A 21,967-nucleotide genomic window follows, 5' to 3' on the forward strand; every position below is an offset into this window, starting at 1 on the left:
CCTGCAATATTAAGAAATTTACCTAGCCATAATTCCATCCTATTCTCCACTTTCCCAACAGATGGATCACACTCACTGTTTTTAATCTCTTCTCATCTATAAGAATCTCCAAATACTTCATAAGTAACGCACCACCCCACAAAAAATTCTTCAAACAGACTAACCCTCTCTTTCTCCAACCCAATACAAATACCTTCACTTTTATGATAGTTAATGTTTTCTGTTCAAAAAGACAGAGTAGGAATTTCATGTTTGTAGCTTGCTTCAAGTCATCTTGCATGAGGAGATCAGGAGAATCGTGTCATCCTTATGCTGCAGAATGACAACATCTCCCTTTCTGAGATGTTTGGCTAGTCTAGTACTAACTCATGTTCAGTTGCTCTACCCACTGAAATATAAAGAACATCCACAACAAGATCAAAAAGCAAGGGTGGGTGTGGGTCACCCTGTTTTAAGCCTTTGTGGGTGTCCAAATATGGACCAATTACCCCATTAACCTTGATCCCTACCTTCCCTTGAGAGATAATCTTTCATGGTCTAATCATTCCATTTGTGAGGAAATTGCTTCATCTTCAAAGTCTGAAATGAAATAGGCCATTTGACTTTCTCAAAGGCTTTTTCAAAGTCAATTTTAAAGAGAACCGCAGGAAACTTTTTTACTATGCAACTTATTGAGAATCTTATGGAGTACTGGTACTCCTTTCAGAATATACCTCCTGTAAAGGAAAGCAGTATGAGAAATCTTGATCACACCCTTGATAATGACAATGATCATGTTCACTAGGACTTTGGTTATAGTGATAAATGGATGCCATAATATTAAGGCAGCCAGTATGAAGAATACTATGCTTTTTTATAGTTATATATAAAAAAACTTCTTTTTTTTGCGTGGAAAGACTCTGAATTTGGAAGCCACCTCGGCGGCAGCCTCTTCCTGTCGTATACGGAGAGCCAGCGACCTTGCGAGGACAGAGTTGCTCTCAGTTCCCCTTTCTCGCCAGCGACTCGCGAACCGCAACAATCAGCTAGCACCGCGCCGGAACTCGAGCAGCAGGCGAAGATGGCACCCCAGCCGGAGGAGGCGCCCAAGCCTTCGCCGGGGGAGTCTCGCGAGTGGACGCTGCGGTTCATCCAGGCCCTGGGAGTGGACGCGTCCCTCCCGGCGTCGGCGGAGCGTCCCGACGCCTACTCCGCCCTCGTCCGCGCGCTCCTGTCCTCCGCCACCGTCTCCTCCTCCCCCGCGCCGCGCGTCTCCTGCACCCTCACCGTCTCATCCGCCGCAACTGTGAGCACTAAAGCGCGACGGTCGGCGTCTCCTTTATGAAGTTGTACCTAGCGATGTGCTCTGACCGGTGGTGTCGTCGGGTGGGCTGTGCAGAACGCCTACAACACGCTCCACGGCGGCGCGGTGGCGGCCGTCGCGGAGGCCGTCGGGATGGCGTGCGCGCGTGCTGCGGCGGGGGATAAGGAGATGTTCCTCGGCGAGCTCAGCACAGCGTATCTCTCAGCCGCCCGCCTCGATGTGAGATCTACATCCCTTGCTCAATTTTACCAAACCGTGGTTTGTGTTGTTTTAATTTGATGAAGCAATTTTCGACCCTATCTGGAAGCTCCCAGTTTGGGATTTTGGGGCATGGTATTGGGGAACTGGAAAATGAAGTCCCTAATAATCGGAAGCGGTATTGGGGTAGCCCCCATTCCACTTTATTGGGGATGGATCTTATAGTGGAATTATAGTTGGAGGGTTGCTGGAGATGCTCTTATTAAGTGAACTATTTGTGATTGAGAATTAGGGTTATGTTACCTACCAAACCTCTAACCTAGGTAAAATGTACTAGCTCGTATATTATATCAGGGCTGCAATGCAACACCACTGTTACTATTTGCTTAACCTACAAACGGTACAGGTGAAGTTACACCATGGAAATTCAAGGTGTTTTTTATAATACATTTGAAGCAACTGGCAAGGTAGGGATTTGAACATATGGAGCCGGTTTGGTCAGAAACACTGGGAAATCGAAGTGGTAGCTAGTCTTAGAGATTTCCTTCACACGAAGACTTAAAAGTTAGTACAAGACAAGATTGCCAAATAATGCTACAGATGTGCAACTCTAGCATGGATGGCCGCATAAGAAATTATGGGATGTTAACATTTGTATATAGTTATAGTTTAATGGCATGACTAAAAGCTAGCATAGTGGAATGATAGTTGGTGTGACAATGTCTATTCTTAAATAGATATTCAACTACTTATGCTGCACAAGATATACAGAAGATGTTCCTATGTGAACACAGAAGTTGGTACCAAATATTCACAAAGTGCACATGATATGTTGTTTCATGAAATGTTTGAGCGCAGTTACTGGCAAATTTCTTCAACCAGCTATGCATGCCTGACAAATACTTGTGAACCACTTTTACTGCTTCCTCATGAAGTGTGAATGTTTTGTTGTTGTTTACCTACACATATATAGCTTCTTCTGCAATCAATCTGTACCCAAAGTCCCAAAGTGATCCGCCGTTATTTTTCTCTTTCAAGTGTTCAACCACCAGCGCTGTTTATCTCTGGATCATCTATTAGTTCTTTACTAAGAGATTGGTTGGTAAAGAACCAATGATTACTGACAGGTGAAAAGTGTTGCTAAGAGATAACAACTAATGGGGATTAGGCTACTATGTGTTCATCATAGCTGCCAGAGAGATTTAATCTGCAAAGAATCAGAGGGATAAATAGTTCTGATTTGAGTAAGATCCATTCACACCTTAGTGTTTTTGGCCTCTTAAACATTTATATGTGATGTCAGGAAAATGTAAGGGCGTAGCCTGAGATCTCTTGCAGACCAAATTCACAAATCACAAGTTGTGAGTTCCTTCTAGGGTTTTGTGATGTTCAATTGAAAGGCAGGCTATCTCAACTAGGAAATTCACCAGGGTGGGGAAGAGCGGAGGTGACCTACATATTTTGCTAATTTGGTAACAATCAGCACGCCATGTAGACTCATGATGTTGAACTGGGTTGGACCATAGGACGATCCACTCAATCAATATGCATTTCCGAGTACCGTGACTCAAATGAACTGCCTGCAGAAGCTCAATTGGCCATGTAGTTATTCAAACACATGCTATACAATTGTGGTGGGGATCTAGACAGATTGGAATTCTTTGCCTCTCATTTTCAGAATATTTCAGAACCTGTCGGAGTACAATCCTTCACACAAGTATTCCCTTTTTTAGATGATGCAAGCGTATTCCTAATGTCCGTCAACCCTTATCTATTCTTGTGCAGTCTGAAGTGGAAGTAGAAGCGCAGATACTGAGGAAGGGCAGATCTGTTGTGGTTACTACAGTTGAGTTTTGGCTCAAGGACAGCAAGAAGCTCTGCTACACATCTCGAGCCACCTTCTACATCATGCCTGTGGCAAGCCTGTAAATCATCTCTTACGGTACATGTAACAGTTTCGTATTTGCACAATCAAAGCTTTACATGAGCATACCGTGCTATTGCACCGATAAATAAAGTAAAGACCAAATGGCAATTTACCACAAGAGAGTTTGAGAAAACTATTTTTTTCCCAATGAAACATGAACTGCAATAAGGTGTTCAAACTACAAATATACTACTCGTTTATCTGTTTGATGCTTCCATCGAAGCATAGATTTGGCAGTGAGAAACATTCATCTGATGGCAATGAGAGGATCTTCAGGTTTCGTGAAATTTTCATTCTATTCTGGTTTCATGCAGCACAGTTGAGCAGTATTCAATACAGACACCACATAGCTTAGGAAGTCCAGTAGAATGGATTTTAAAACGTTTTTGCTGAAAATCAGTTGATTGGTTTCGATTTCACCACCAGTCAAATTATGTCCGTCCAATCTGTGCACGAATCTTAGCGCCCGTTGTTTTGTTTTGTGCGTCGCTGGGCGGAGGGGTGGGCTTATTCTAGGTTCAGTTGCGGTTATTTCACCTGGTCTGGGCTCCTATCCGTTTTCCCAGTGGAAGCGTCGTGTCGCTTCGTCTTGTCCCCGCATAGCGGGAGGATGGAGAGGCAGTGGAGGCCGACGAGCAGCGTTAGGTGGGGTTAGGCTGTGTGGGGGAGGCGAGCTGCCGACGAGCTGCTGCGCGGAGCAGGGGGGAATCTGTGGAGCGAGGCGAGCTGTCTTCGAGCAGGAGGGAGGAGATGGAGGGGCTGGAGAGGAGGCCATCGGGGCTGTCCCATCTGTCGCGCCACGAGCGATTGGCGGTCTGCTTGAGCAGAATCAAGGGTCTCGCCACCGGCCGCGAATTTTGGTAGTGCTTTTTGTTGCAATTTAGTTTTTTTTTGTAGTTTCCAAGTTGATCAAACTAGCCCTGATTCTGAAGCCCGCGGCGTAAATGCTTTGCCCATTCCATGTCTGCATCTTACATGCTTGCAAGCCCGCGGCGTGTTGCCACGATAGAGGAGAGTTGCGTGTGTCTTTTACTGTGTGTTTTAGTTCATTTTTGTTTTGTTGGAGGCTTGGAGCATGACCTGCAAGTTTGATAAGTCTGAATAATACTGTTGCCCACAAGCACAAACAACTTATATATGTTACAGATTAGGAATAAAAACTGAAGCGAGGTATAAATCATCAGCACAGCAGTATAAAGTTAAGGATGCAGAGCTCTTGTAGGACAACGAAGCTTTTTTCAGTTTATTCTTCAGTTATTTTCTAGTATTTCATTCCTTTTGTTCAACTAGTCTCTCATTTGTACCTAGTTAGTCCTCAATCATTCTTCATTAGAGAAGTTCTCTATGTCTATCATTGTTCATACTTTAATCTATTTTTTCTCATTTCAGTTTTCTCCAGTGTTTATATTCCCTTGTTTCAGATTCTTCCATTCAAACTTAATTTTCTTGCACCATTAGTTTCCTTTGTCTTTCATTCCTCAAATCCTTGATTCTCGTAATTAGTTTTATTTCATTATCTTGTTTTTTTTTCTACCAGTTTTCATTCCCTCTGTTAATTACTCTTCAGTCCCTTCAGTCATCATTATCTTTTTTAATTTTTTTTGCAGTATATCACTCTTCATTCGCCGTTTCTTCTTTCTTTAGTATCATCTCTCCTTTTCTCAGTTCTCAGTCTCTCTTTGGTTAGTTTTGCCTCTTCATCTAATCAGATAGTAAAGAGGTGTTTTTGAGGCAAAAGAGCATGCGTTAGTATTAGTAACGAGAGGCATTTTTTTATAAAGGGGGCAATTTTATCTGTGATTTGTCGTGTCTGGTAGATTTTTGATAAATGTGGTAATTTTATAAAGGCTTTGTTGTTGTTGTGGTAATTTTATATGTGAAATGTAATTAAGCAAGCATGGCTCTTGTGGTCTATGTGTTGCCATTCTCTTTTGCGGGTCTTTTTTTCTTGTCCATGCAATCATTTCCATACTCTTCCACTTTTCTTAGTTGTCTCTTGTACATATATAATCAACCAATCATTATTACATGTCTGGCTATATACCTCGTGGCAATCGATCCCTTCTTCCAGTGTTATCATCTAGCATTTCCTTATACACAATTGAGCATGCATGTTAGTTTAATTGCTTCCTTTAGCATTCTAATAGAAAGTTAGAAGATTTACTAAGAAGCTACTCCCTCTGTTCTTTTTTATAAGACGTTTTAGCCAGTCCAGTTTGAACTGTTTTGTGTCTGTCTGAAATGTGTAAAACGTCTTATAAAAGAGAACAGAGGGAGTATTATGGCTTCGTTTGGAACTCCTCCGCTCCGTAACTCCGCCGAGGAGTGGAGCGGCATGCAGTAGATATACGGAGAGCGGCAAACAGGCTGCTCCGCGCGCTCCGCTCCCTGGTGACGGAGTGGTGGATTGCCGAACACAGCCTATATAACTAAGCAGGAATCTCATTCCTTCCATCTGTCGGCATTCGTGCAGGGGGGTTTGCTGTTTCACAAGACACTGATGAGACCTAGTTTCAATTGGTTATATCAGCTGATGTGCTCAAGTTTCTGAATGATCGTTTCGTAGAGTTAGAGGGTGTTTGTTTCCAGGAACTTATTGGTTTAGGGACTTCAAAAAGTCCCTATAAGTCCCATCTAAACCAAACAGGAGGGACTTATAGGGACTTAAAGTGGGCATTTGGGACTTATGAAATAAGACTCTCAAGGAGGGACTTATAGTTGTAATATGGTCTTTTAGTCCATGTTAAGTCCCAGTAACCAAACAGGTGGGGACTTATTAGGGACTTGAGACTTATAAGTTGGGACTAAAAAAGTCCTAGGACTTATGAACCAAACAGGGCCTTAGTTTTTGGAATTTTTTGGATGTGCATTTTTATTGCAATTTTAGTCAGTGTTTTGTGTACGTAGTTTCCAAGTCGACCAAATTAACCATGGTTTTTGAAGTTTTGAATTATTTGATGATGGATCCGACTAGTCTAAATAATACTGTTGTCCACGAGCATTACCAGCTTACATATTACACAGAATTGAATTGAGGGATAAATTTATCAGTATATAGCACATCCTATAAGTCTGACCAGATAAGCTCTTTCTCTCTCCAATTTTGTTTCAGATTTCGCTGTGCTATTCAGTTCGTGGCCTTTGGTTTTTTTTAGGGCTTTAGTGAGTAGGTTGGGAGTGGCAATCCACCTACAAGAGATTTTAACTGGATCAGACCCCTATTTCGCTTTCTTTCGCTGTGCTATTCAGTTTTTTTTAGGGCTTTAGAGTATCCAACAGCAAAGTTGCCAAAGAAGGCAGGGCAGGCTGCGTATTTGTGGCATGCGGGCTGCTACTGCAAATGTAAAACCGACGCTCGTGAATGCCAACTGCAGTTCGGACATTTCCCCTCAGAAATATTAACATTTTTTTATTTTCATAGAATCATTTTTAGTTGGAATAGTTTTTACCCATTTAGTAACATAATCAATATCAACTGTAATATGAGTGTTACCATGTGAAGTTGGAAAATATCCCATATAACTAAAGCCCCAAACATCAAAAGATTCAATCAATGATAAATGTGCGGCGGCGGGTGTGGGATGTGGCCGTTGTGTGTGAGGTGCGCGAGGGAGTTGACAGGTGGGTCCTGCTGTCGGTGAGAGAAAAAAGAGGCAGTCAGTGAGAGAAAAAAAAAGAGGCAACATGGGGCGCGGCTATCATTGGATCTTGCGTGGACAGCCCCGATTAGATCGCGCACGTACCAGTTCGCGTGATGGGGTGAGCTGCGGGGTTGGCTCGGCCTGCTGGGCTGCCTGGCCTGGCTGGGCCGTTTTTTCTTTTTCTTTTTCTACTATCTGGAATTGAATTTGAATTGGTCCAAATTCATTCCAGTTCAATTTCTTTGGACTCCAGAAAATTCAAACAAACACTAGGGCTCACGTGTATCATATGAAAAATCTTTCCAGCCATTGATGCAATTTTGGAAATTCATTTTTATGCAAGAGGTCGTAATGTGGCTATTAAATAAATCTAAAAAGCAATTAGGTTTTCCAAAGTAGCCAAATTAATTCCAAAAATATCCAAAACGCACTGAAATCATGATATGCATATGAATGTCATGTTCACAACCAAATTTGAAAATTTTGGGATGTGACACAAGTGCATATGTACTGCCATGTTCGTGGGAAAGTACACACTGCTAACATAAATTGACACAGGCGACGCCGAAACTGGAAGTACAAACACCAACATGGAAAGAACACTTGCACGTACAAAATCGCAAACCTACCTAGTTTTGAAGGTGTTGACACGAGGAACACATGTGAAAACTTCTCATAATTCGGGCGAATGGTTCGAAAAATATTTCAGCTTGAATTCTCATTTTTAAAACACAAAGAATCTACCCACAAAAGGCTGGAGTTCCCAATCTCTGTTTTCGTTGTATCACGACACATGGGAAGCAAAGAGCAGGTTACACTTATCCAAAGTGATTTTTTGTGGACAAGTGTTGAGAAATAACTAGGTTCAACGAAGTAGAGACAGGATCCAGGAAAATGTATTTACAAAAACATCACCACAACAATGACGAACAAATGAAACTGCTCTTTCTACAGATGAACACCTACCACTCTAATCATACATCACCACCTACATCTAAATCCTCCTGACCCCAACTTATTTAACTATCACTACAAAGAATACGTACCATGACTCCAGGTTCAAATGAAGGAATATTTACAACGGGTTTTGGACGAGAATAGCTATGAAAAAGGCTAGGCACCGCCTATCAATTGCCACATGGAGTGATACAGCAGGTTTGCAAAATTACTTGCGTATGCACTCCTCGGGCTGATGATCCTTAGGATAAATGAAAACAGAGTCGACACACAGGCCGCCTTTTGTATGCGTGCAATCAATCTGCATCATAGAGAACTTGAGCTTGGTCAACTCATCCGAACTCGATATGACAAAATCACCGACATGGTAAAGGATCCAGTGTCCTGGTCCATCTAGATGGTAGTCGGATGTTGTGTGCTGGCCATCTGAAGTTGAGAGCTGAAACCGTGTCGGTTTAATGTCCCAACCGTAGATGAGCTCAGAGTCATAGACCCGACGGCCCATGCGCTTGTGTGGCCGGCCCAAGTGGAGCCGGAAGAGAAGGCTATATGAACCAGCAGGGAAGCAGAAATCAATCTCCCCAGCCACCTCCAGCCACCATATTTGCTGAAGGTAGGCAACACTATGGAATCTGTAACAGAAAAAGATAGCAGTTTAGCAGTCACTTATCTAGTAACTGTAACGATGACCATACAAAAGGACATCGGAAGAGAAGTACGAATGTGTGAAACTACAAGTGTCAAGAGCTCTTTTTAAGCTTGATGCTAGATCAATCAATAGCGCAATGAAGCAACTACATGCTTGAGCAGAACAAAGATAAAACCATACTCAATGCACTAGTCATGTAGACACCAAAAAATAAAAAGGCGAAACCTCATGTCATAGACAGAAGGGGGGGGGGGGGGGGGACTTTTCAGGGGCATATAAGGATTCAGCCCATAAATTGCATCATAACATTGTTTTTAGTGGTACGATTTGCATCAGAAATAAATCAATAACCAGGGTAGAAGCTAGGATGCACCTAGATGTTTTATCACAAGACTGAAGTGTTAGGTCTGGCAGTATGCAATATGATGATTGGCTCCAAGATTGTCTATATGACTATCTCATCACAAGACCAAAGGAATGACAAGTGGTGGCGCTAGGTGTTGTTTGTGATGTCAAGTGACATCACAAAATTTGTGATAGCTGCACTAATACACTTGAATTTAACAAAAAATTATCAACATATATGGGTATGCATATAGCTTTGACATCACTAGCTTCCAACTCCTAGCACCGCCACTGAATGACATACTAGTGCAACAGATAAACCGAAATAGACCTTTATCACAGAAATGAGCTCTTGTTACGACTATGAGCTTTCTCGCATCTCTTAGAGTGCACAACCAGAAGAAACTAATGATCTCTAATTTCCCATCTATGAACTACCAAACCCCGACATTTTAATCAACCACCAAGACATACCAATTACATTCCCAAGTCTCTGATGCACCTTATGGTCATGGGAAAGAATTGAAAGTCAAAACATCCTTACAATTGAGGAATAGGGCCTTGTCGGCAGCAGAGGGCAAACAACGCCTGTTATTCCTACTATTCAATAACAAGGAAACGGTCATACCAACTATACAGTGGCACACATGAATGAACACAGGCATCCGAAGACTTCACCTCCATACAATAGGACATTTTAGAGAACTATGACACAACGGAGATACTCCGTTCTGCCATGCTCAAATTTGCTATGTAGTACTCCCTCCGTCCTAAAATATAAGAACGTTTTTAACACTAGCATAGTATCAAAAACGTTCTTATATTCTGGGACAGAGGGAGTATGTTCTAGGAAAAAATACTCAAATTTTCAATTAGTACAAAAATCTGAACAGGTTTCCACACAAAGAAGGTTTTGACGGAATTCAACCTTAACTTCCCATGGAGCAACTTTTAACCCAAAACTTAGCAAGACGGAAGTACCTTGATTCGTCTGTGGTAAGGTGGCTCCAATACCGCCGATCATCGATGCCGGTAATCGCCAAAGCCTTCGAGGAGATGGACATGCAAAGACCACCCTTGCTCTTTTGGATCCAAAATTCCTACAGAGGTGTTTTCAGTCAAGTAATAATTTCAGCATAAGTACCAGAAAAGCCAAGAATAAACACCATCCAAGACAGCAAACATAAACAAAGAAGGAAAACAGAGACCAATAGACACTGACACATGAAAGGAAAACTACTGCTCCATATATCTGGGTCTTTATGAGCCTACTAGCCCACATAAGCAACCAAGCAATCCATAATCTAAACTCTCAGAAACATTACCAGTCATAGTTAACAAACCCCTCTCAGCATCTCAGATTCGTTGCACACAAACCAAATCTACCTTCTAGATCCTCTCTTCCAAGGAATACACTTTTTTGTCATGAAAGCAAAGCTGTACTGGTTGGTTTGCAACAAGTACAAGGAGCAAACTAATCAATCAACATGCTTAAAGCAAGCTGTACTAGTTGGCCTGCAACAAGTACAAGTTGAAACTGTAGAAAAGAGATTAAGCTACCTTGGTGCCCCCATCGAAGGGGGTTGGCCTGCACAGGCGCGCGTACTTCTCCTTCTTGGTCGCCACGGAGGAGGAGCACCTACCATTGCCCTCCACCGAGCCGTCGCTGCTGCTATCGTCGTCGGCCGCCGCGGCGAGGGCGGCGAGGTACCGGTAGTTGGCGGGAAGCTTGGTGGCCCAGACGCAGTCGGCGGAGGCCGCGCCGCGGAACGCGCGGTTGAGGCGGGCGACGAGGCATATCTCCGGCGGGTCGAGGTAGAGCAGCACCGGCGCCACGCAGCTCTCCGGCATGTCGCCCAGCGACGTCTGGCCCCACCCCTCCGACCCCTCCATGCTCGAAGCCCCCGCCCCCATCTGCGCTCCAAGCCGCAGCCGATTGCCAAGCGATTCGACGACAGATTGCTCCAGGGCAAGGAAAAGTTTCAGAACTTGTTCGGCGTCAGCCCTCAATGCCTTCCAGGTGGGCGCCTATCCGGCGGCGACGGTTGGAGGGCCGCCAATTCCGCTTGGGATCAGCGAACCCGCGGCGAAGAAGCCTTCATCCGGAGCCAAAACGATCTGGGATTGTGTCCCGAAACACCAGCCCGACGGGAAAGCTCGGAACTTGGCGACCAAATCCGCCTCAGGCCACAGATTCTCGGGGAGACACGGCACCGAATCGAGCTGAGACACAAGTACGCTTCAGACGGGGAGAGGGGTGGAACCGGCCACGAGGGATTCCGCCATTGTTTCTCGGATTGGAGGGGGAGGCGAGGGGAAGCGAGGGGATTTCTGGATGGGGGAATTTAACGGAGGCAGACGGACGCTGGCATGGGCCTGTACTGCAAAGTAGCGCACTTTTTAGGACAGGTGTAAATTGAAGTGGATATTGTTGTAGTGGAGTGCCAATCTTTGGGTCTCTTAACGGATCAGGTTGGATTTACAGTGTTTATCTATTGGAGAAGGTAGGTTCGTGATCTGAACGTGGCTTCGAGTCGGGGATAGTCCTTAGCAGTATTCCTACTTTCAGAATATTATAGGAGTATATCAGATGAAGTAATAATATGTACTTTCTCCGTCCGAAAATACTTATCATCAAATTGAATAAAAAAGAATGTATCTAGACGTATTTTAGTTCTAGATACATTCATTTTTATTCATTTTGATGACAAGTACTACACAAGTGTTGATGCTCATAATTTCGCTAGGTTTTGTCTTTCTCTTAATCATGGTCGTCACTTGTGGTTGGCTTCTCCATGCCCAAGTGCAAATAGTATATCTGTAAATGTTTCTCATGATTAATAAAGCCTAGAGGATTGTTGTGAAAAAATACAGTGCATTTACTAAACCTCGGGCAGCCAGAAAAAAAAAAGCATTCAGTCGATTTCGCAAAGAGGAAGGAGGGCACTCGAGTCACCAAAACCTCATCGGAGAAAGGGATAACGTGGTTGGCCGCGGTGTCACCAGCAAAGTAAAGAAAGGGCATTGATAGGTTCAAGTGGCAGATGTAGACTTTGACCCATGATGGTGTGGAGCTTAGCCTAAGGTAGGGAAAATTGATTTTGCATGTTTTGAGAGGGGGTTGCCATGGCTACAGGTGCAGGGTGGTGCCCTGCGTTGAAGAATGGTGGACTTTAGCCAACAACATCATTGTTGGTTTGAGCGGGGGTGAAGGACGAGAGAAATTGGCACCACAGTTTGGTTGGCCGTGGACCCATATCAGATCGAAAGCAACTATAGTAGAGAGCAGATGAGGATGAGAGACGGCGCAAAGTTGGCACGTCTGCTATGGATCGACTGCATGCATTACGTGTTCAACCGGAGCACGTAGCACTAATCCGCCCGTTGGCAGTCGCAAGGGGCCAAACGGCCCAAAGGAATACTCGAGAATGATCAGCTTGAAAAGGATCTATATATATACACACGTCTCTGATCGATGATTGTGCCGGACTGAGATCCCTGAAATATCCAGCAGCTGGGCCGCTCGCATCCATATCGCGGCTAGGTCAAGCACGCCCCTTGCGTCCAATCATGCATGGTGAGTACCGGCAACAGACGGCGGGAGGAATGAAGCTTGTTCTCCTCCGGAGCACGACGAGAGCGCGAGACAGTACTAAGAATTTATTCTGTACGTGTGTGGAAGCCGATAAGGATCGAAGCGCGCCGTCGCGACGCGTGCGCCGGACATGAGCTGAGGGAAAGAGATTGAGGCCATGGCCGTGCATATCCGTGCGCGCACCGGCTGCCGCCCAAATGTTCGGTGCGCGAATTTCGCTTTGCAGAGGTTTCCACCGGATAGGCTCCGCGTGTGAACGTGTTTTCGACGCTACGAAATTACGGGCGATTATATATATGTTTATTTATATATATCGTCTGCATGATCGACCAGCATTGTCTCCATATATTTTGGAGCTTCTCGGCGGCTATCAGTCGCCATCTTTCTGTCGGCAGCCTCCACATGCATCGTCGATCTTGTGCACGAGTACTTATCCCTTTTTTTAAAAAAACAATGGTGGAGTTCTTATCTTTGCTATGATGTTATTTTGCCACTTGAATTTTTTAGGAGAGACGTCTCATACGAGTAGCGTTTTGTGAGACACTGATTAACCACTGGGGGCCCACGTGCCGGTGTCTAATCAGGAAGGAGCCGACCGGCCTGAACCTCTGGGTCACGGGCAAGGTGGAGCCGAGCAATACGAAACATTTTCCATGGGCCCACAAGTGCGGATCCGAGTCAGCCGGCCGCGCCTGCCCTATCCACTTCTAAACGTCGACGGACGAGATCTGAAGATTTGACTCTGATCTCAAAAAATTCGAGATCTAACCGGTTTTTCTACAGCCATATTATTAGGACGACGATAACTGCCACACGTGTGGCATCTAGGGGGTATGTGCCGCACGTCCCGTGTGGCATTGACACATGCCCGCCCGCACGAGCACGTCCGCGCGCACCCCACCACAGCCCGCACGTTCGGTGTGCGGCGCAATCGCCCGCACTAGCATGTCCGGGCGAGCGACCTCACGGCCCGCACAACCCGTCTCGGCCCTCGCCCCTCCTCGCCTGCGAGCCACACGCCCCGCGTGGCAATAACCACGCGTCCCGCGACGATTGCCATTTTTGGACAATTGTAGCTGTTGCCATGTATGGTCTGGTCTACTACAGTTGCCATGATTTGAAAACTTTATGATTTGCCATCTACTAACACTAGACAGTTGCCATGTAGCACTACAAAAACATAGCAAAAAACATGTTCGGGTAAAAGAGAGAGTTGCCATCTACTTACAAGCACACTAGGACAGTTGTCATGTATCCTGCAAAAACACATGGCAACTGATAGCTTTTGGTGTGTGGGAGAGGAGACGGGCATGTGGGCGACGGTGGTATCTTTAGGAGTTGCCACCTACTAACACTAGACAGTTGCCATGTAGCGCTACAAAACAGACGTGTCAACAATAACATGTTCGGGGTAAAGAGAGTTGACATCTGCTTATAATCACAAATAGGGCAGTTGCCACGCACTAGCACTGGACAGTTGCCATTTAGCGCTACAAAAACAGACGCGGCAACAATAACATGTTCGGGGTAAAGAGAGTTACCATCTGCTTACAATCACAAATAGGGCAGTTGCCATGTACCCTGCAGAAAACATGGCAAATGACAACTTGGTGTGGGAGAGTGGGAAAAAGGGCAGTCATGGGAGATGGGGAACATAAGTCGTGCGCGGCGTGCGGGCGCGACAGCAGTTCCACCGCACGCCCCGACTCGCAACCAGTCTCGTCCGAGAGAGAAACAGCGTGCGGGCGAACTACCTACACACCACACACCGGGCTTGTCCTACGTGGCACACCAAATCCATCTTTTGGTGTCAGGATTCGTGCAAAAAACAACCAACGACGATCCAGGCGTGTGGGCGAGTTGGAGACGTTCCACACGTGTGGGCGTTAGTGTTTCCGTATTATTAAGCTGTAGGGTATAAAGGCATGTATAATGGTTGATAAGATAGTATTATCTTAAATCTTGCATGTAATTTAGAGGTGACAAAAAACGATGTCTACAATGGGTCATTTCTTAGTCTTATCTTCAATAACTAGCTGTTCCTAAAAACATGGTGAGACATATTATGCTAAGAGATCATCTCTTGTCTTCTCTTATTCTTTTAAATAAGAGAAGACAAGCTTTTTCTTATGAGTTCTCTATCCTCCACATCATCATTTATCCTACATATCACTCCTAAGATAGCACCATTGTACATACCCTAACTGCCTACCGCCACGAGTCTCGGTTGCAGGACTTAACTACGTCGTCACGCTTGCTTAACATGAAAAATATCCTACCGCCAGAGAGCCTGGCGGTAGGCATATGCCACAAGTGGGAATCTTCGTGACCGTGTGAGCATGAGGCTAGTAGTAGTGATACTACTCCTAGTAGAGAGATGTACATCGATGCATGCATGCTAGCCCGCCTTCCTCTTCTCTCTCTCCACCACTACTAGGAAAAGGCCTACTAATGGCGCACCAGTTTTGCCTACTAATGACGCATCACTAGTGCGCCATTAGTATCACGCCACTAGTATTTATTACTAATGACGCATCACTGGTGCGCCATTAGTATCTAGTATACTAATGGCGCACCACCCAATGCACCATTAGTATATAACACCATGCGCCATTAGTATGCCTCCCACGGGCCATATTTAACCATGTGCTTTGGCACACTAATGGCGCACTGCGGATGGATGCGCCATTAGTATACTTGTGAAGAAAATATGCCCTAGAGGCAATAATAAAGTTATTATTTATTTCCTTATATCATGATAAATGTTTATTATTCATGCTAGAATTGTATTAACCGGAAACATAATACATGTGTGAATACATAGACAAACAGAGTGTCACTAGTATGCCTCTACTAGACTAGCTCGTTAATCAAAGATGGTTATGTTTCCTAACCATGAACAAAGAGTTGTTGTTTGATTAACGGGATCACATCATTAGATGAATGATCTGATTGACATGACCTATTCCATTAGCTTAGCACCCGATCGTTTAGTATGTTGCTATTGCTTTCTTCATGACTTATACATGTTCCTATGACTATGAGATTATGCAACTCCCGTCTGCCGGAGGAACACTTTGTGTGCTACCAAACGTCACAACATAACTGGGTGATTATAAAGGTGCTCTACAGGTGTCTCCAAAGGTAGATATTGGGTTGGCGTATTTCGAGATTAGGATTTGTCACTCCGATTGTCGGAGAGGTATCTCTGGGCCCTCTCGGTAATGCACATCACATAAGCCTTGCAAGCATTGCAACTAATGAGTTAGTTGTGAGATGATGTATTACGGAACGAGTAAAGAGACTTGACGGTAACGAGATTGAACTAGGTATTGAGATACCGACGATCGAATCTCGGGCAAGTAACATACCGATGAAAAAGGGAACAACGTATGTTGTTATGCGGTCTGACCGATAAAAGATCTTCGTAGAATATGTAGGAGCCAATATGAGCATCCAGGTTCCGCTATTGGTTATTGACCGGAGACGTGTCTCGGTCATGTCTACATTGTTCTCGAACCCGTAGGGTCCGCACGCTTAAGGTTTCGATGACAGTTATATTATGAGTTTATGAGTTTTGATGTACCGAAGTTTGTTCGGAGTCCCGGATGTGATCACGGACATGACGAGGAGTCTCGAAATGGTCGAGACATAAAGATTGATATATTGGAAGCCTGTATTTGGATATCGAAAGTGTTCCGGGTGAAATCGGGATTTTACCGGAGTACCGGGAAGTTACCGGAACCCCTCGGGAGGTATATGGGCCTTAGTGGGCTTTAGTGGAAGAGAGGAGAGGTGGCCAGGGCTGGGCCGCGCGCCCCTCCCCCTAGTTTGAATAGGACAAGGAGAGGGGGCCGGCGCCCCCCCCCCTTCCTTCTCTCTCTCTCCTATTTTCCCCCTCCCGAATCCTATTCCAACTAGGAAAGGGGGGGAATCCTACTCCCGGAGGGAGTAGGACTCCTCCTGGCGCGCCCTCCCTGGACGGCCGCACCTCCCCCTTTGATCCTTTATATACGGAGGCAGGGGGCACCGCTAGACACACAAGTTGATCCACGTGATCATATTCTTAGCCGTGTGCGGTGCCCCCTTCCACCATAGTCCTCGATAATATTGTAGCGGTGCTTAGGCGAAGCCCTGCGACGGTAGTACATCAAGATCGTCACCATGCCGTCGTGCTGACGGAACTCTTCCCCGACACTTTGCTGGATCGGAGTCCGGGGATCGTCATCGAGCTGAACGTGTGCTAAAACTCGGAGGTGCCGTAGTTTCGGTGCTTGATCGGTCGGGCCGTGAAGACGTACGACTACATCAACCACGTTGTGCTAACGCTTCCGTTGTCGATCTACAAGGGTACGTAGATCACACTCTCCCCTCTCGTTGCTATGCATCACCATGATCTTGCGTGTGCGTAGGAAATTTTTTGAAATTACTACGAAACCCAACAACTTGGCATACTAATGGCGCACTCTTTGGTGATGCGCCATTAGTATACTTTGGCATACTAATGGCGCACTCTGTAGTGATGCGCCATTAGTATGAATATTAGGTTTTTTTTTTACTTTTCTGATTTTTGCACAGGTTATAAAATATATTATTTGACAGAATATAGACAGTAGCACACAGCAACAGCAGATTCATCGAATACAATATAGGATTAGTCTCCGAATACAATTCATCATATTAGTCTCCGAATTCAAAAGACCGAACAAAGATAAAACATTACAAGTCTCGAGACCGCAAGTATCGAGTTTGTCTTCACATTACAAGTCGATATCGATCATCTAAACTACCATCACATAGAAGAGAGCTGCGGTCATCACAATGAGCATCATCGCGATGAAACCGGTCTTCATCCGGTTCCTCCTACGCTCCCTCCTCTCTCCCGCTAGATAGCGGCATATCTAGATTCCGCCTCCGCCCTAGTGGTGTACCCTTTGTAACTATTACCGCTGAAACGGTGAACCTGTCTCCGACACTCCTCCCAGTCGTCGTAGACTCCGGGAACCTTACCCTTGTACACGACATACGACGGCATCTCTATGCACAAGCCAAACAACAGACAATACATACATAAGCAATATATAAGTATGCAACAAAAGGATCGGAAGAGAAAAGCAAGACATTAATAGCATGATTCATGGTCCTACTAATAAATAGCATCGATTACATCTAAGTTGAACGACTGTCCAAACCAAAGACACATACAATTCATTAAAGTTTAATTACAACATGAGCCAATCAATTTTTCAGAACTACACATCACTACTTTCGACTCGACTCATGGACAGGAGCGTGGATGAAGCCGCCGTCTGTCGTGATGGTCATGAAATCGCGGGTGTTGTCAGCCTGCATTTGTAGCATTCCGTCTATCTCAATGTTGGACGGTTGATATCTGAGGAAGAACTGCCCCGAGGTATGAAGGACATCTTGATGGATGATGTCCGCAAACTCCGACTGGATGCGGAAGAATTCTTGTCTGATGTCCGCGTCCTGGATTGCCGACAAGCTCGTGGCCCAATCTTTGAGATTATTTGGTAGCAGAAGGTGATGATGGTCCCTTACGATCGCCCGCATGTGATGGAGGGCGTAGTAGGCATCCTTCTGACCGCCAGGCGGCTGCTTGACGCAGCAGAACGTCGTATTGTGGGCGAACACGTGCTTGCCGTACTTACGAACTGTCCTGGTGAAGGTGCCTCCAGATTTGGCGTATCCGGGGAGAACATCATCAAGAACTTTCTTGATATTTGTGTAGTCTATCTTGGAGTTACGGTTCGGGTCGAAATACGTGGCCATGGAATATTTCGGGCTTAAGAGGATGAGTGTGCAATGTGTGTCACAGCACAAAACACGGAATGTTAGAAAAAAAAGAACGATCGAAATCTAAGAAATCATATGTTACGGGGCGGTTAAGGGATGACTTACTCGGGAAAGTAAGCCACAAGGAAGTTATCCTTATCTGGGTTTGCCAGAATGACGTCTTCGAGGTGTGAACTCGCGACTTGGCGGTCCCCAGCGCTGCTCAAGAGCTTGGCACGCATGTAGAAGGGGTCAACGATCACGATGTCCGGGGTCTTGACTCTACTGATCCGCATCTCCATACTTAGCGAAAACAGCCGAACGAAGGTGTAGTGCAGCGAATGAAGGTTGAACATAGCAAAGATGTCATCAAACCGCAGGACGATCGTACCCCCGATGGCTCCATCCACAAAGCCCTTGCCCTCTGGCACCTTGGCCACGAAAACCGGGCATGCCACATCATTCTCTCTGAGACGCCGCTTCTCCAAAGAAAGAACACTGTCGTGCAGACTCCGCATAGCACCGGTTGCAGCATTGAGCATATTTGTCGGTAGCATCGCCCTACCCACCACATGCACCCTCCTCGAGATATCCTTAGGTGAAGGTGGCCCGTCTTGAGCACGGATCGTACTCGGTGCCGGCTGGCTCGCACCGGCGCCCTTTTTAGTCTGCCGTTTCCGGCCCTTCTTCTTGATCTGCTGTAATGGGACCGAGTTCTGCTTACAGACCGCCTTCTTGAGCGTGTTGGGGCTGATAATATTTGGCACCTCCGCTATCTGAGGCTTGGTGAAGGCGGCAGCTGGAGGCGTCTCCTGAGAACTGAATGCCAGACGACGCCTGTTGCAATTGGGTTTCTCTGCCGTACCAGCTAGATCGCGGTCGTCTTGTTTGGGTTCTTGAGAAGGAAGCCCGCAGAACTCGTCACCGCACCCATGTTCAACAAAGTACTTATCGACATTGGTAAATGTACCATCGTCGTTGTCGTCGTTGTGCCATATGCATGTCTGGATCCTGTGCCATAGGGATGTCCGGCATGTCCGGTAGCGTTGCGGCGTTCTTGCCATGGCTTGGCGCCGGCACGACTGGCGGTCTTGTCTGTGGGGTGGTGTCCCCCGCCCCCAAACGAATCTGGCTCTTCGGCCAAAGCAGGGGCCAACTTACACAGGCGCTGAGGGTCATCTCATCTTCTTCGTCGGCCCCAGCGGGTCGAATCGGAGGTAACAGCTCGTCGCAGCCTGGCAGCACCCGAACCACTTCAACCCTATACATTGTGGGTGGCATCGGATTACCGTGGAACACGGGGTTGCCCGGTTGAACGATTCTGCCCTTGGCGACATCGACCAACTCGCCGCCCATGAAGTGCAGGAGAGTGCAAGGAACGTCGGCGGCGCCCTGCGAAAACATGTAGGGCATTAGGGATGCCCAGTCAAAGGCAAGGAGATGAAGTCCTCGGCCGAGAGGCTTAGTTACCGTGATGCCGTCGAGCTCGGCTAATGTCGAGGCACCGCCAACGGTGGGCGTGCAACTGACGGAGGGGCCGCTTGCTGGCGAGGTGCTGGCCGGCGTACACCCGGGTGCATTAAGCTCCAATGCCGGCGTCGGAGACACCAATACCGCCGCCGCCGGAGACACCAATGGCGCCGCCGCCGTAGACACAAATACCGTCGCCGCCGGAGACACCAATGGCGCCGCCTGCGCATTGTGCGAGTTGCTGGCCGTGAAGCTGGGAATCGGGGGCGGCCCTTGTTGGCCACCCGCAATCCACGTCGTTATCCCATGAATCAAGGTAGGCATAATGCCGGTGAGCGTCGATCCCAGTTGTTGTTGCACTTGCTCTTGGACCATCTCCGGAATCTGCGCCACTTGCGCCTTGAGTGCTTCAACCTCGCGCGACTGGCTTTCCGAGCTAGTCTTTTTCTCCTTTCGCCCACCAGCGGCATAGTATGACGACCATTTTGTGGACAAGCCTTTGCCGGCCACACGACCAGCTGACGTCGGCTTATTGAGCTTATCCCTGTTTTTCATTACGTTCAACGCCCTATTCAAAGGGGTGTCGAAAGGGGAGCTCTGAGACGACCCCGCGCTACTGCTTTCTTTGTCCTGCGCAAGGAATGTGAACCATTTAGAAATATTGGGGATTAATTAGAATGCAACCATATGGAGCTAATTACGCGAGGGTGTATTCCTTACCAGAACAAGCTCAAGCTCCTTGGTCTTCGGATCCGTGGTAAGCTCCTTTGTTACTGGGTCCTCCTTGTACCGGGCCCTGAGAAAGTTCCTGGTCTGCTTGTCACTGTATTTCTCGAAGCGGGGCGGTAGGCCTTGCTCGCCATGCTCCGCGTCCTCCTTGTCCCATACAGGCTCCGCCACTCTGTAACCGCCGGGACCGAGTTGGTGGACCCCTATGTTCAACTGCCGTATTTCTTTCCCCCACTGACTTGATTCGGAGGTTGCGGGGCTATTGCACTTGATCTTGAACTCCTTGTAGTCATCTTCGCTAATCAAAGGATATTTCGCCTTGATCTTCTCATAACTATCACCTTTGTCAATCATTGCCTTCACCGTGCTTTTCTAAGTAGACAGGGCCGTGCTCATCGTCGTGAGGGCGGCACCGTTCACTTTATTACCCGAGAGGCATGTGTTTGCGAACTCAGCGGGGAACTTGTATCGTTCGTGCAGCTTCGTGAAGAGGAGGCTGCGCAAATTCCCTCGGTCCTTATGCCTTTGGTTCTCGGTGTTGATCGAGGCGGTGCTCCAGAGAATGCACCCGAGCTGAATCGAGTACCCCTTGACTACGTGTTTGGGCACCGTCGGATGCCCGTCGGAGTTCACTTCAGTAAATTCCTCCCTGACGGTGCCGAGCATGTTCGGGCGCCGGTCCTTCGTTGCCTCTTCGGTTGGCTGCCATCTGTGCGTGCGCCGCCATCATCAGTGGTGGCATCCGCGGCGCCATCATCAGTGGTGTCATCCCCGACGCCACTAGGGGTTGTGTAGTCAGGATCAGTGTCTTCCGCGGCGTCCTCATAGTGGTGAGGTTCTTCCTCCAACTCCTGGGACAGCTCCCAGAATTGCTTGCCGCCCGAACCGCCGGCCTCATCGTTGTGGGCCATGTTTCGCTTTAAATAGGAAAAAAGTTTGGTCAAAAAGTTGGTTATTGTCAAGGAACAAGATCATGGTCTCATCATTTAGGGTTTGTCGACACCGAGGCATCCTAAAAGCTAAGCTTTTATCATTTAGGGTTTGTCGACGCCGAGGCACCCTAAAAGCCTAAGTGTACATCATTTAGGTTCTCATCGACACCGAGGCACCCTATAGAAGCCAAGTTAAGTTTTCATCATTTAGGGTTTATCGACGCCGAGGCACCCTAGGTTGGGCCTAATCACTTGGCACTAATCACTTGGCTCTATTGCCACCTATGTTGGGTTTATCATCTAGGGTTTGTCGATGCTAAGGAGAATTCTAAGTTGGGCCTAATCACTTGGCTCTATTGCCACCTATGGTTTAATGCAGCAAGAATGGCGGGGCAGTTGATCCTACTTAACTAAGTACTAAGATA

The 21,967-nt window shown here is 46.6% G+C and overlaps 2 protein-coding genes across 2 annotated transcripts; one reads left to right on the top strand and one right to left on the bottom strand.

Annotated features, from left to right (window-relative positions):
• Positions 1-949: 949 nt before the first annotated feature.
• LOC125539288 (acyl-coenzyme A thioesterase 13) lies at positions 950-3,581 on the top strand. Its single transcript, XM_048702712.1, has 3 exons — positions 950-1,285; positions 1,379-1,522; positions 3,287-3,581. The coding sequence occupies exons 1-3, from the start codon at positions 1,061-1,063 to the stop codon at positions 3,428-3,430; spliced, it is 513 nt and encodes a 170-aa protein (XP_048558669.1). The 5' UTR covers positions 950-1,060; the 3' UTR covers positions 3,431-3,581.
• A 4,362-nt stretch (positions 3,582-7,943) lies between these two features.
• On the bottom strand, positions 7,944-11,481 carry LOC125539287 (F-box protein PP2-A13-like). Its single transcript, XM_048702711.1, has 3 exons — positions 10,581-11,481; positions 10,002-10,120; positions 7,944-8,658 (listed from the first exon to the last, which is right to left on the bottom strand). The coding sequence occupies exons 1-3, from the start codon at positions 10,932-10,934 to the stop codon at positions 8,235-8,237; spliced, it is 897 nt and encodes a 298-aa protein (XP_048558668.1). The 5' UTR covers positions 10,935-11,481; the 3' UTR covers positions 7,944-8,234.
• Positions 11,482-21,967: the final 10,486 nt, after the last annotated feature.

This window comes from Triticum urartu, chromosome 2 (genome assembly GCF_003073215.2).
Source record: "Triticum urartu cultivar G1812 chromosome 2, Tu2.1, whole genome shotgun sequence".
Classification (NCBI taxonomy): domain Eukaryota; kingdom Viridiplantae; phylum Streptophyta; class Magnoliopsida; order Poales; family Poaceae; genus Triticum; species Triticum urartu.

Bases quoted from the DNA above. Each gene is read 5' to 3' on its own strand.
- LOC125539288 (XM_048702712.1), top strand. From the start codon at position 1,061: ATGGCACCCCAGCCGGAGGAGGCGCCCAAGCCTTCGCCGGGGGAGTCT. The intron at 1,286-1,378 runs GTGAGCACTAAA...TGGGCTGTGCAG, and splicing joins CCGTCTCATCCGCCGCAACT to AACGCCTACAACACGCTCCA. The intron at 1,523-3,286 runs GTGAGATCTACA...ATTCTTGTGCAG, and splicing joins TCTCAGCCGCCCGCCTCGAT to TCTGAAGTGGAAGTAGAAGC.
- LOC125539287 (XM_048702711.1), bottom strand. From the start codon at position 10,934: ATGGGGGCGGGGGCTTCGAGCATGGAGGGGTCGGAGGGGTGGGGCCAG. The intron at 10,121-10,580 runs GTAGCTTAATCT...ACACCTCTGTAG, and splicing joins CCTTCGATGGGGGCACCAAG to GAATTTTGGATCCAAAAGAG. The intron at 8,659-10,001 runs GTACTTCCGTCT...TTTCTGTTACAG, and splicing joins CTTACCACAGACGAATCAAG to ATTCCATAGTGTTGCCTACC.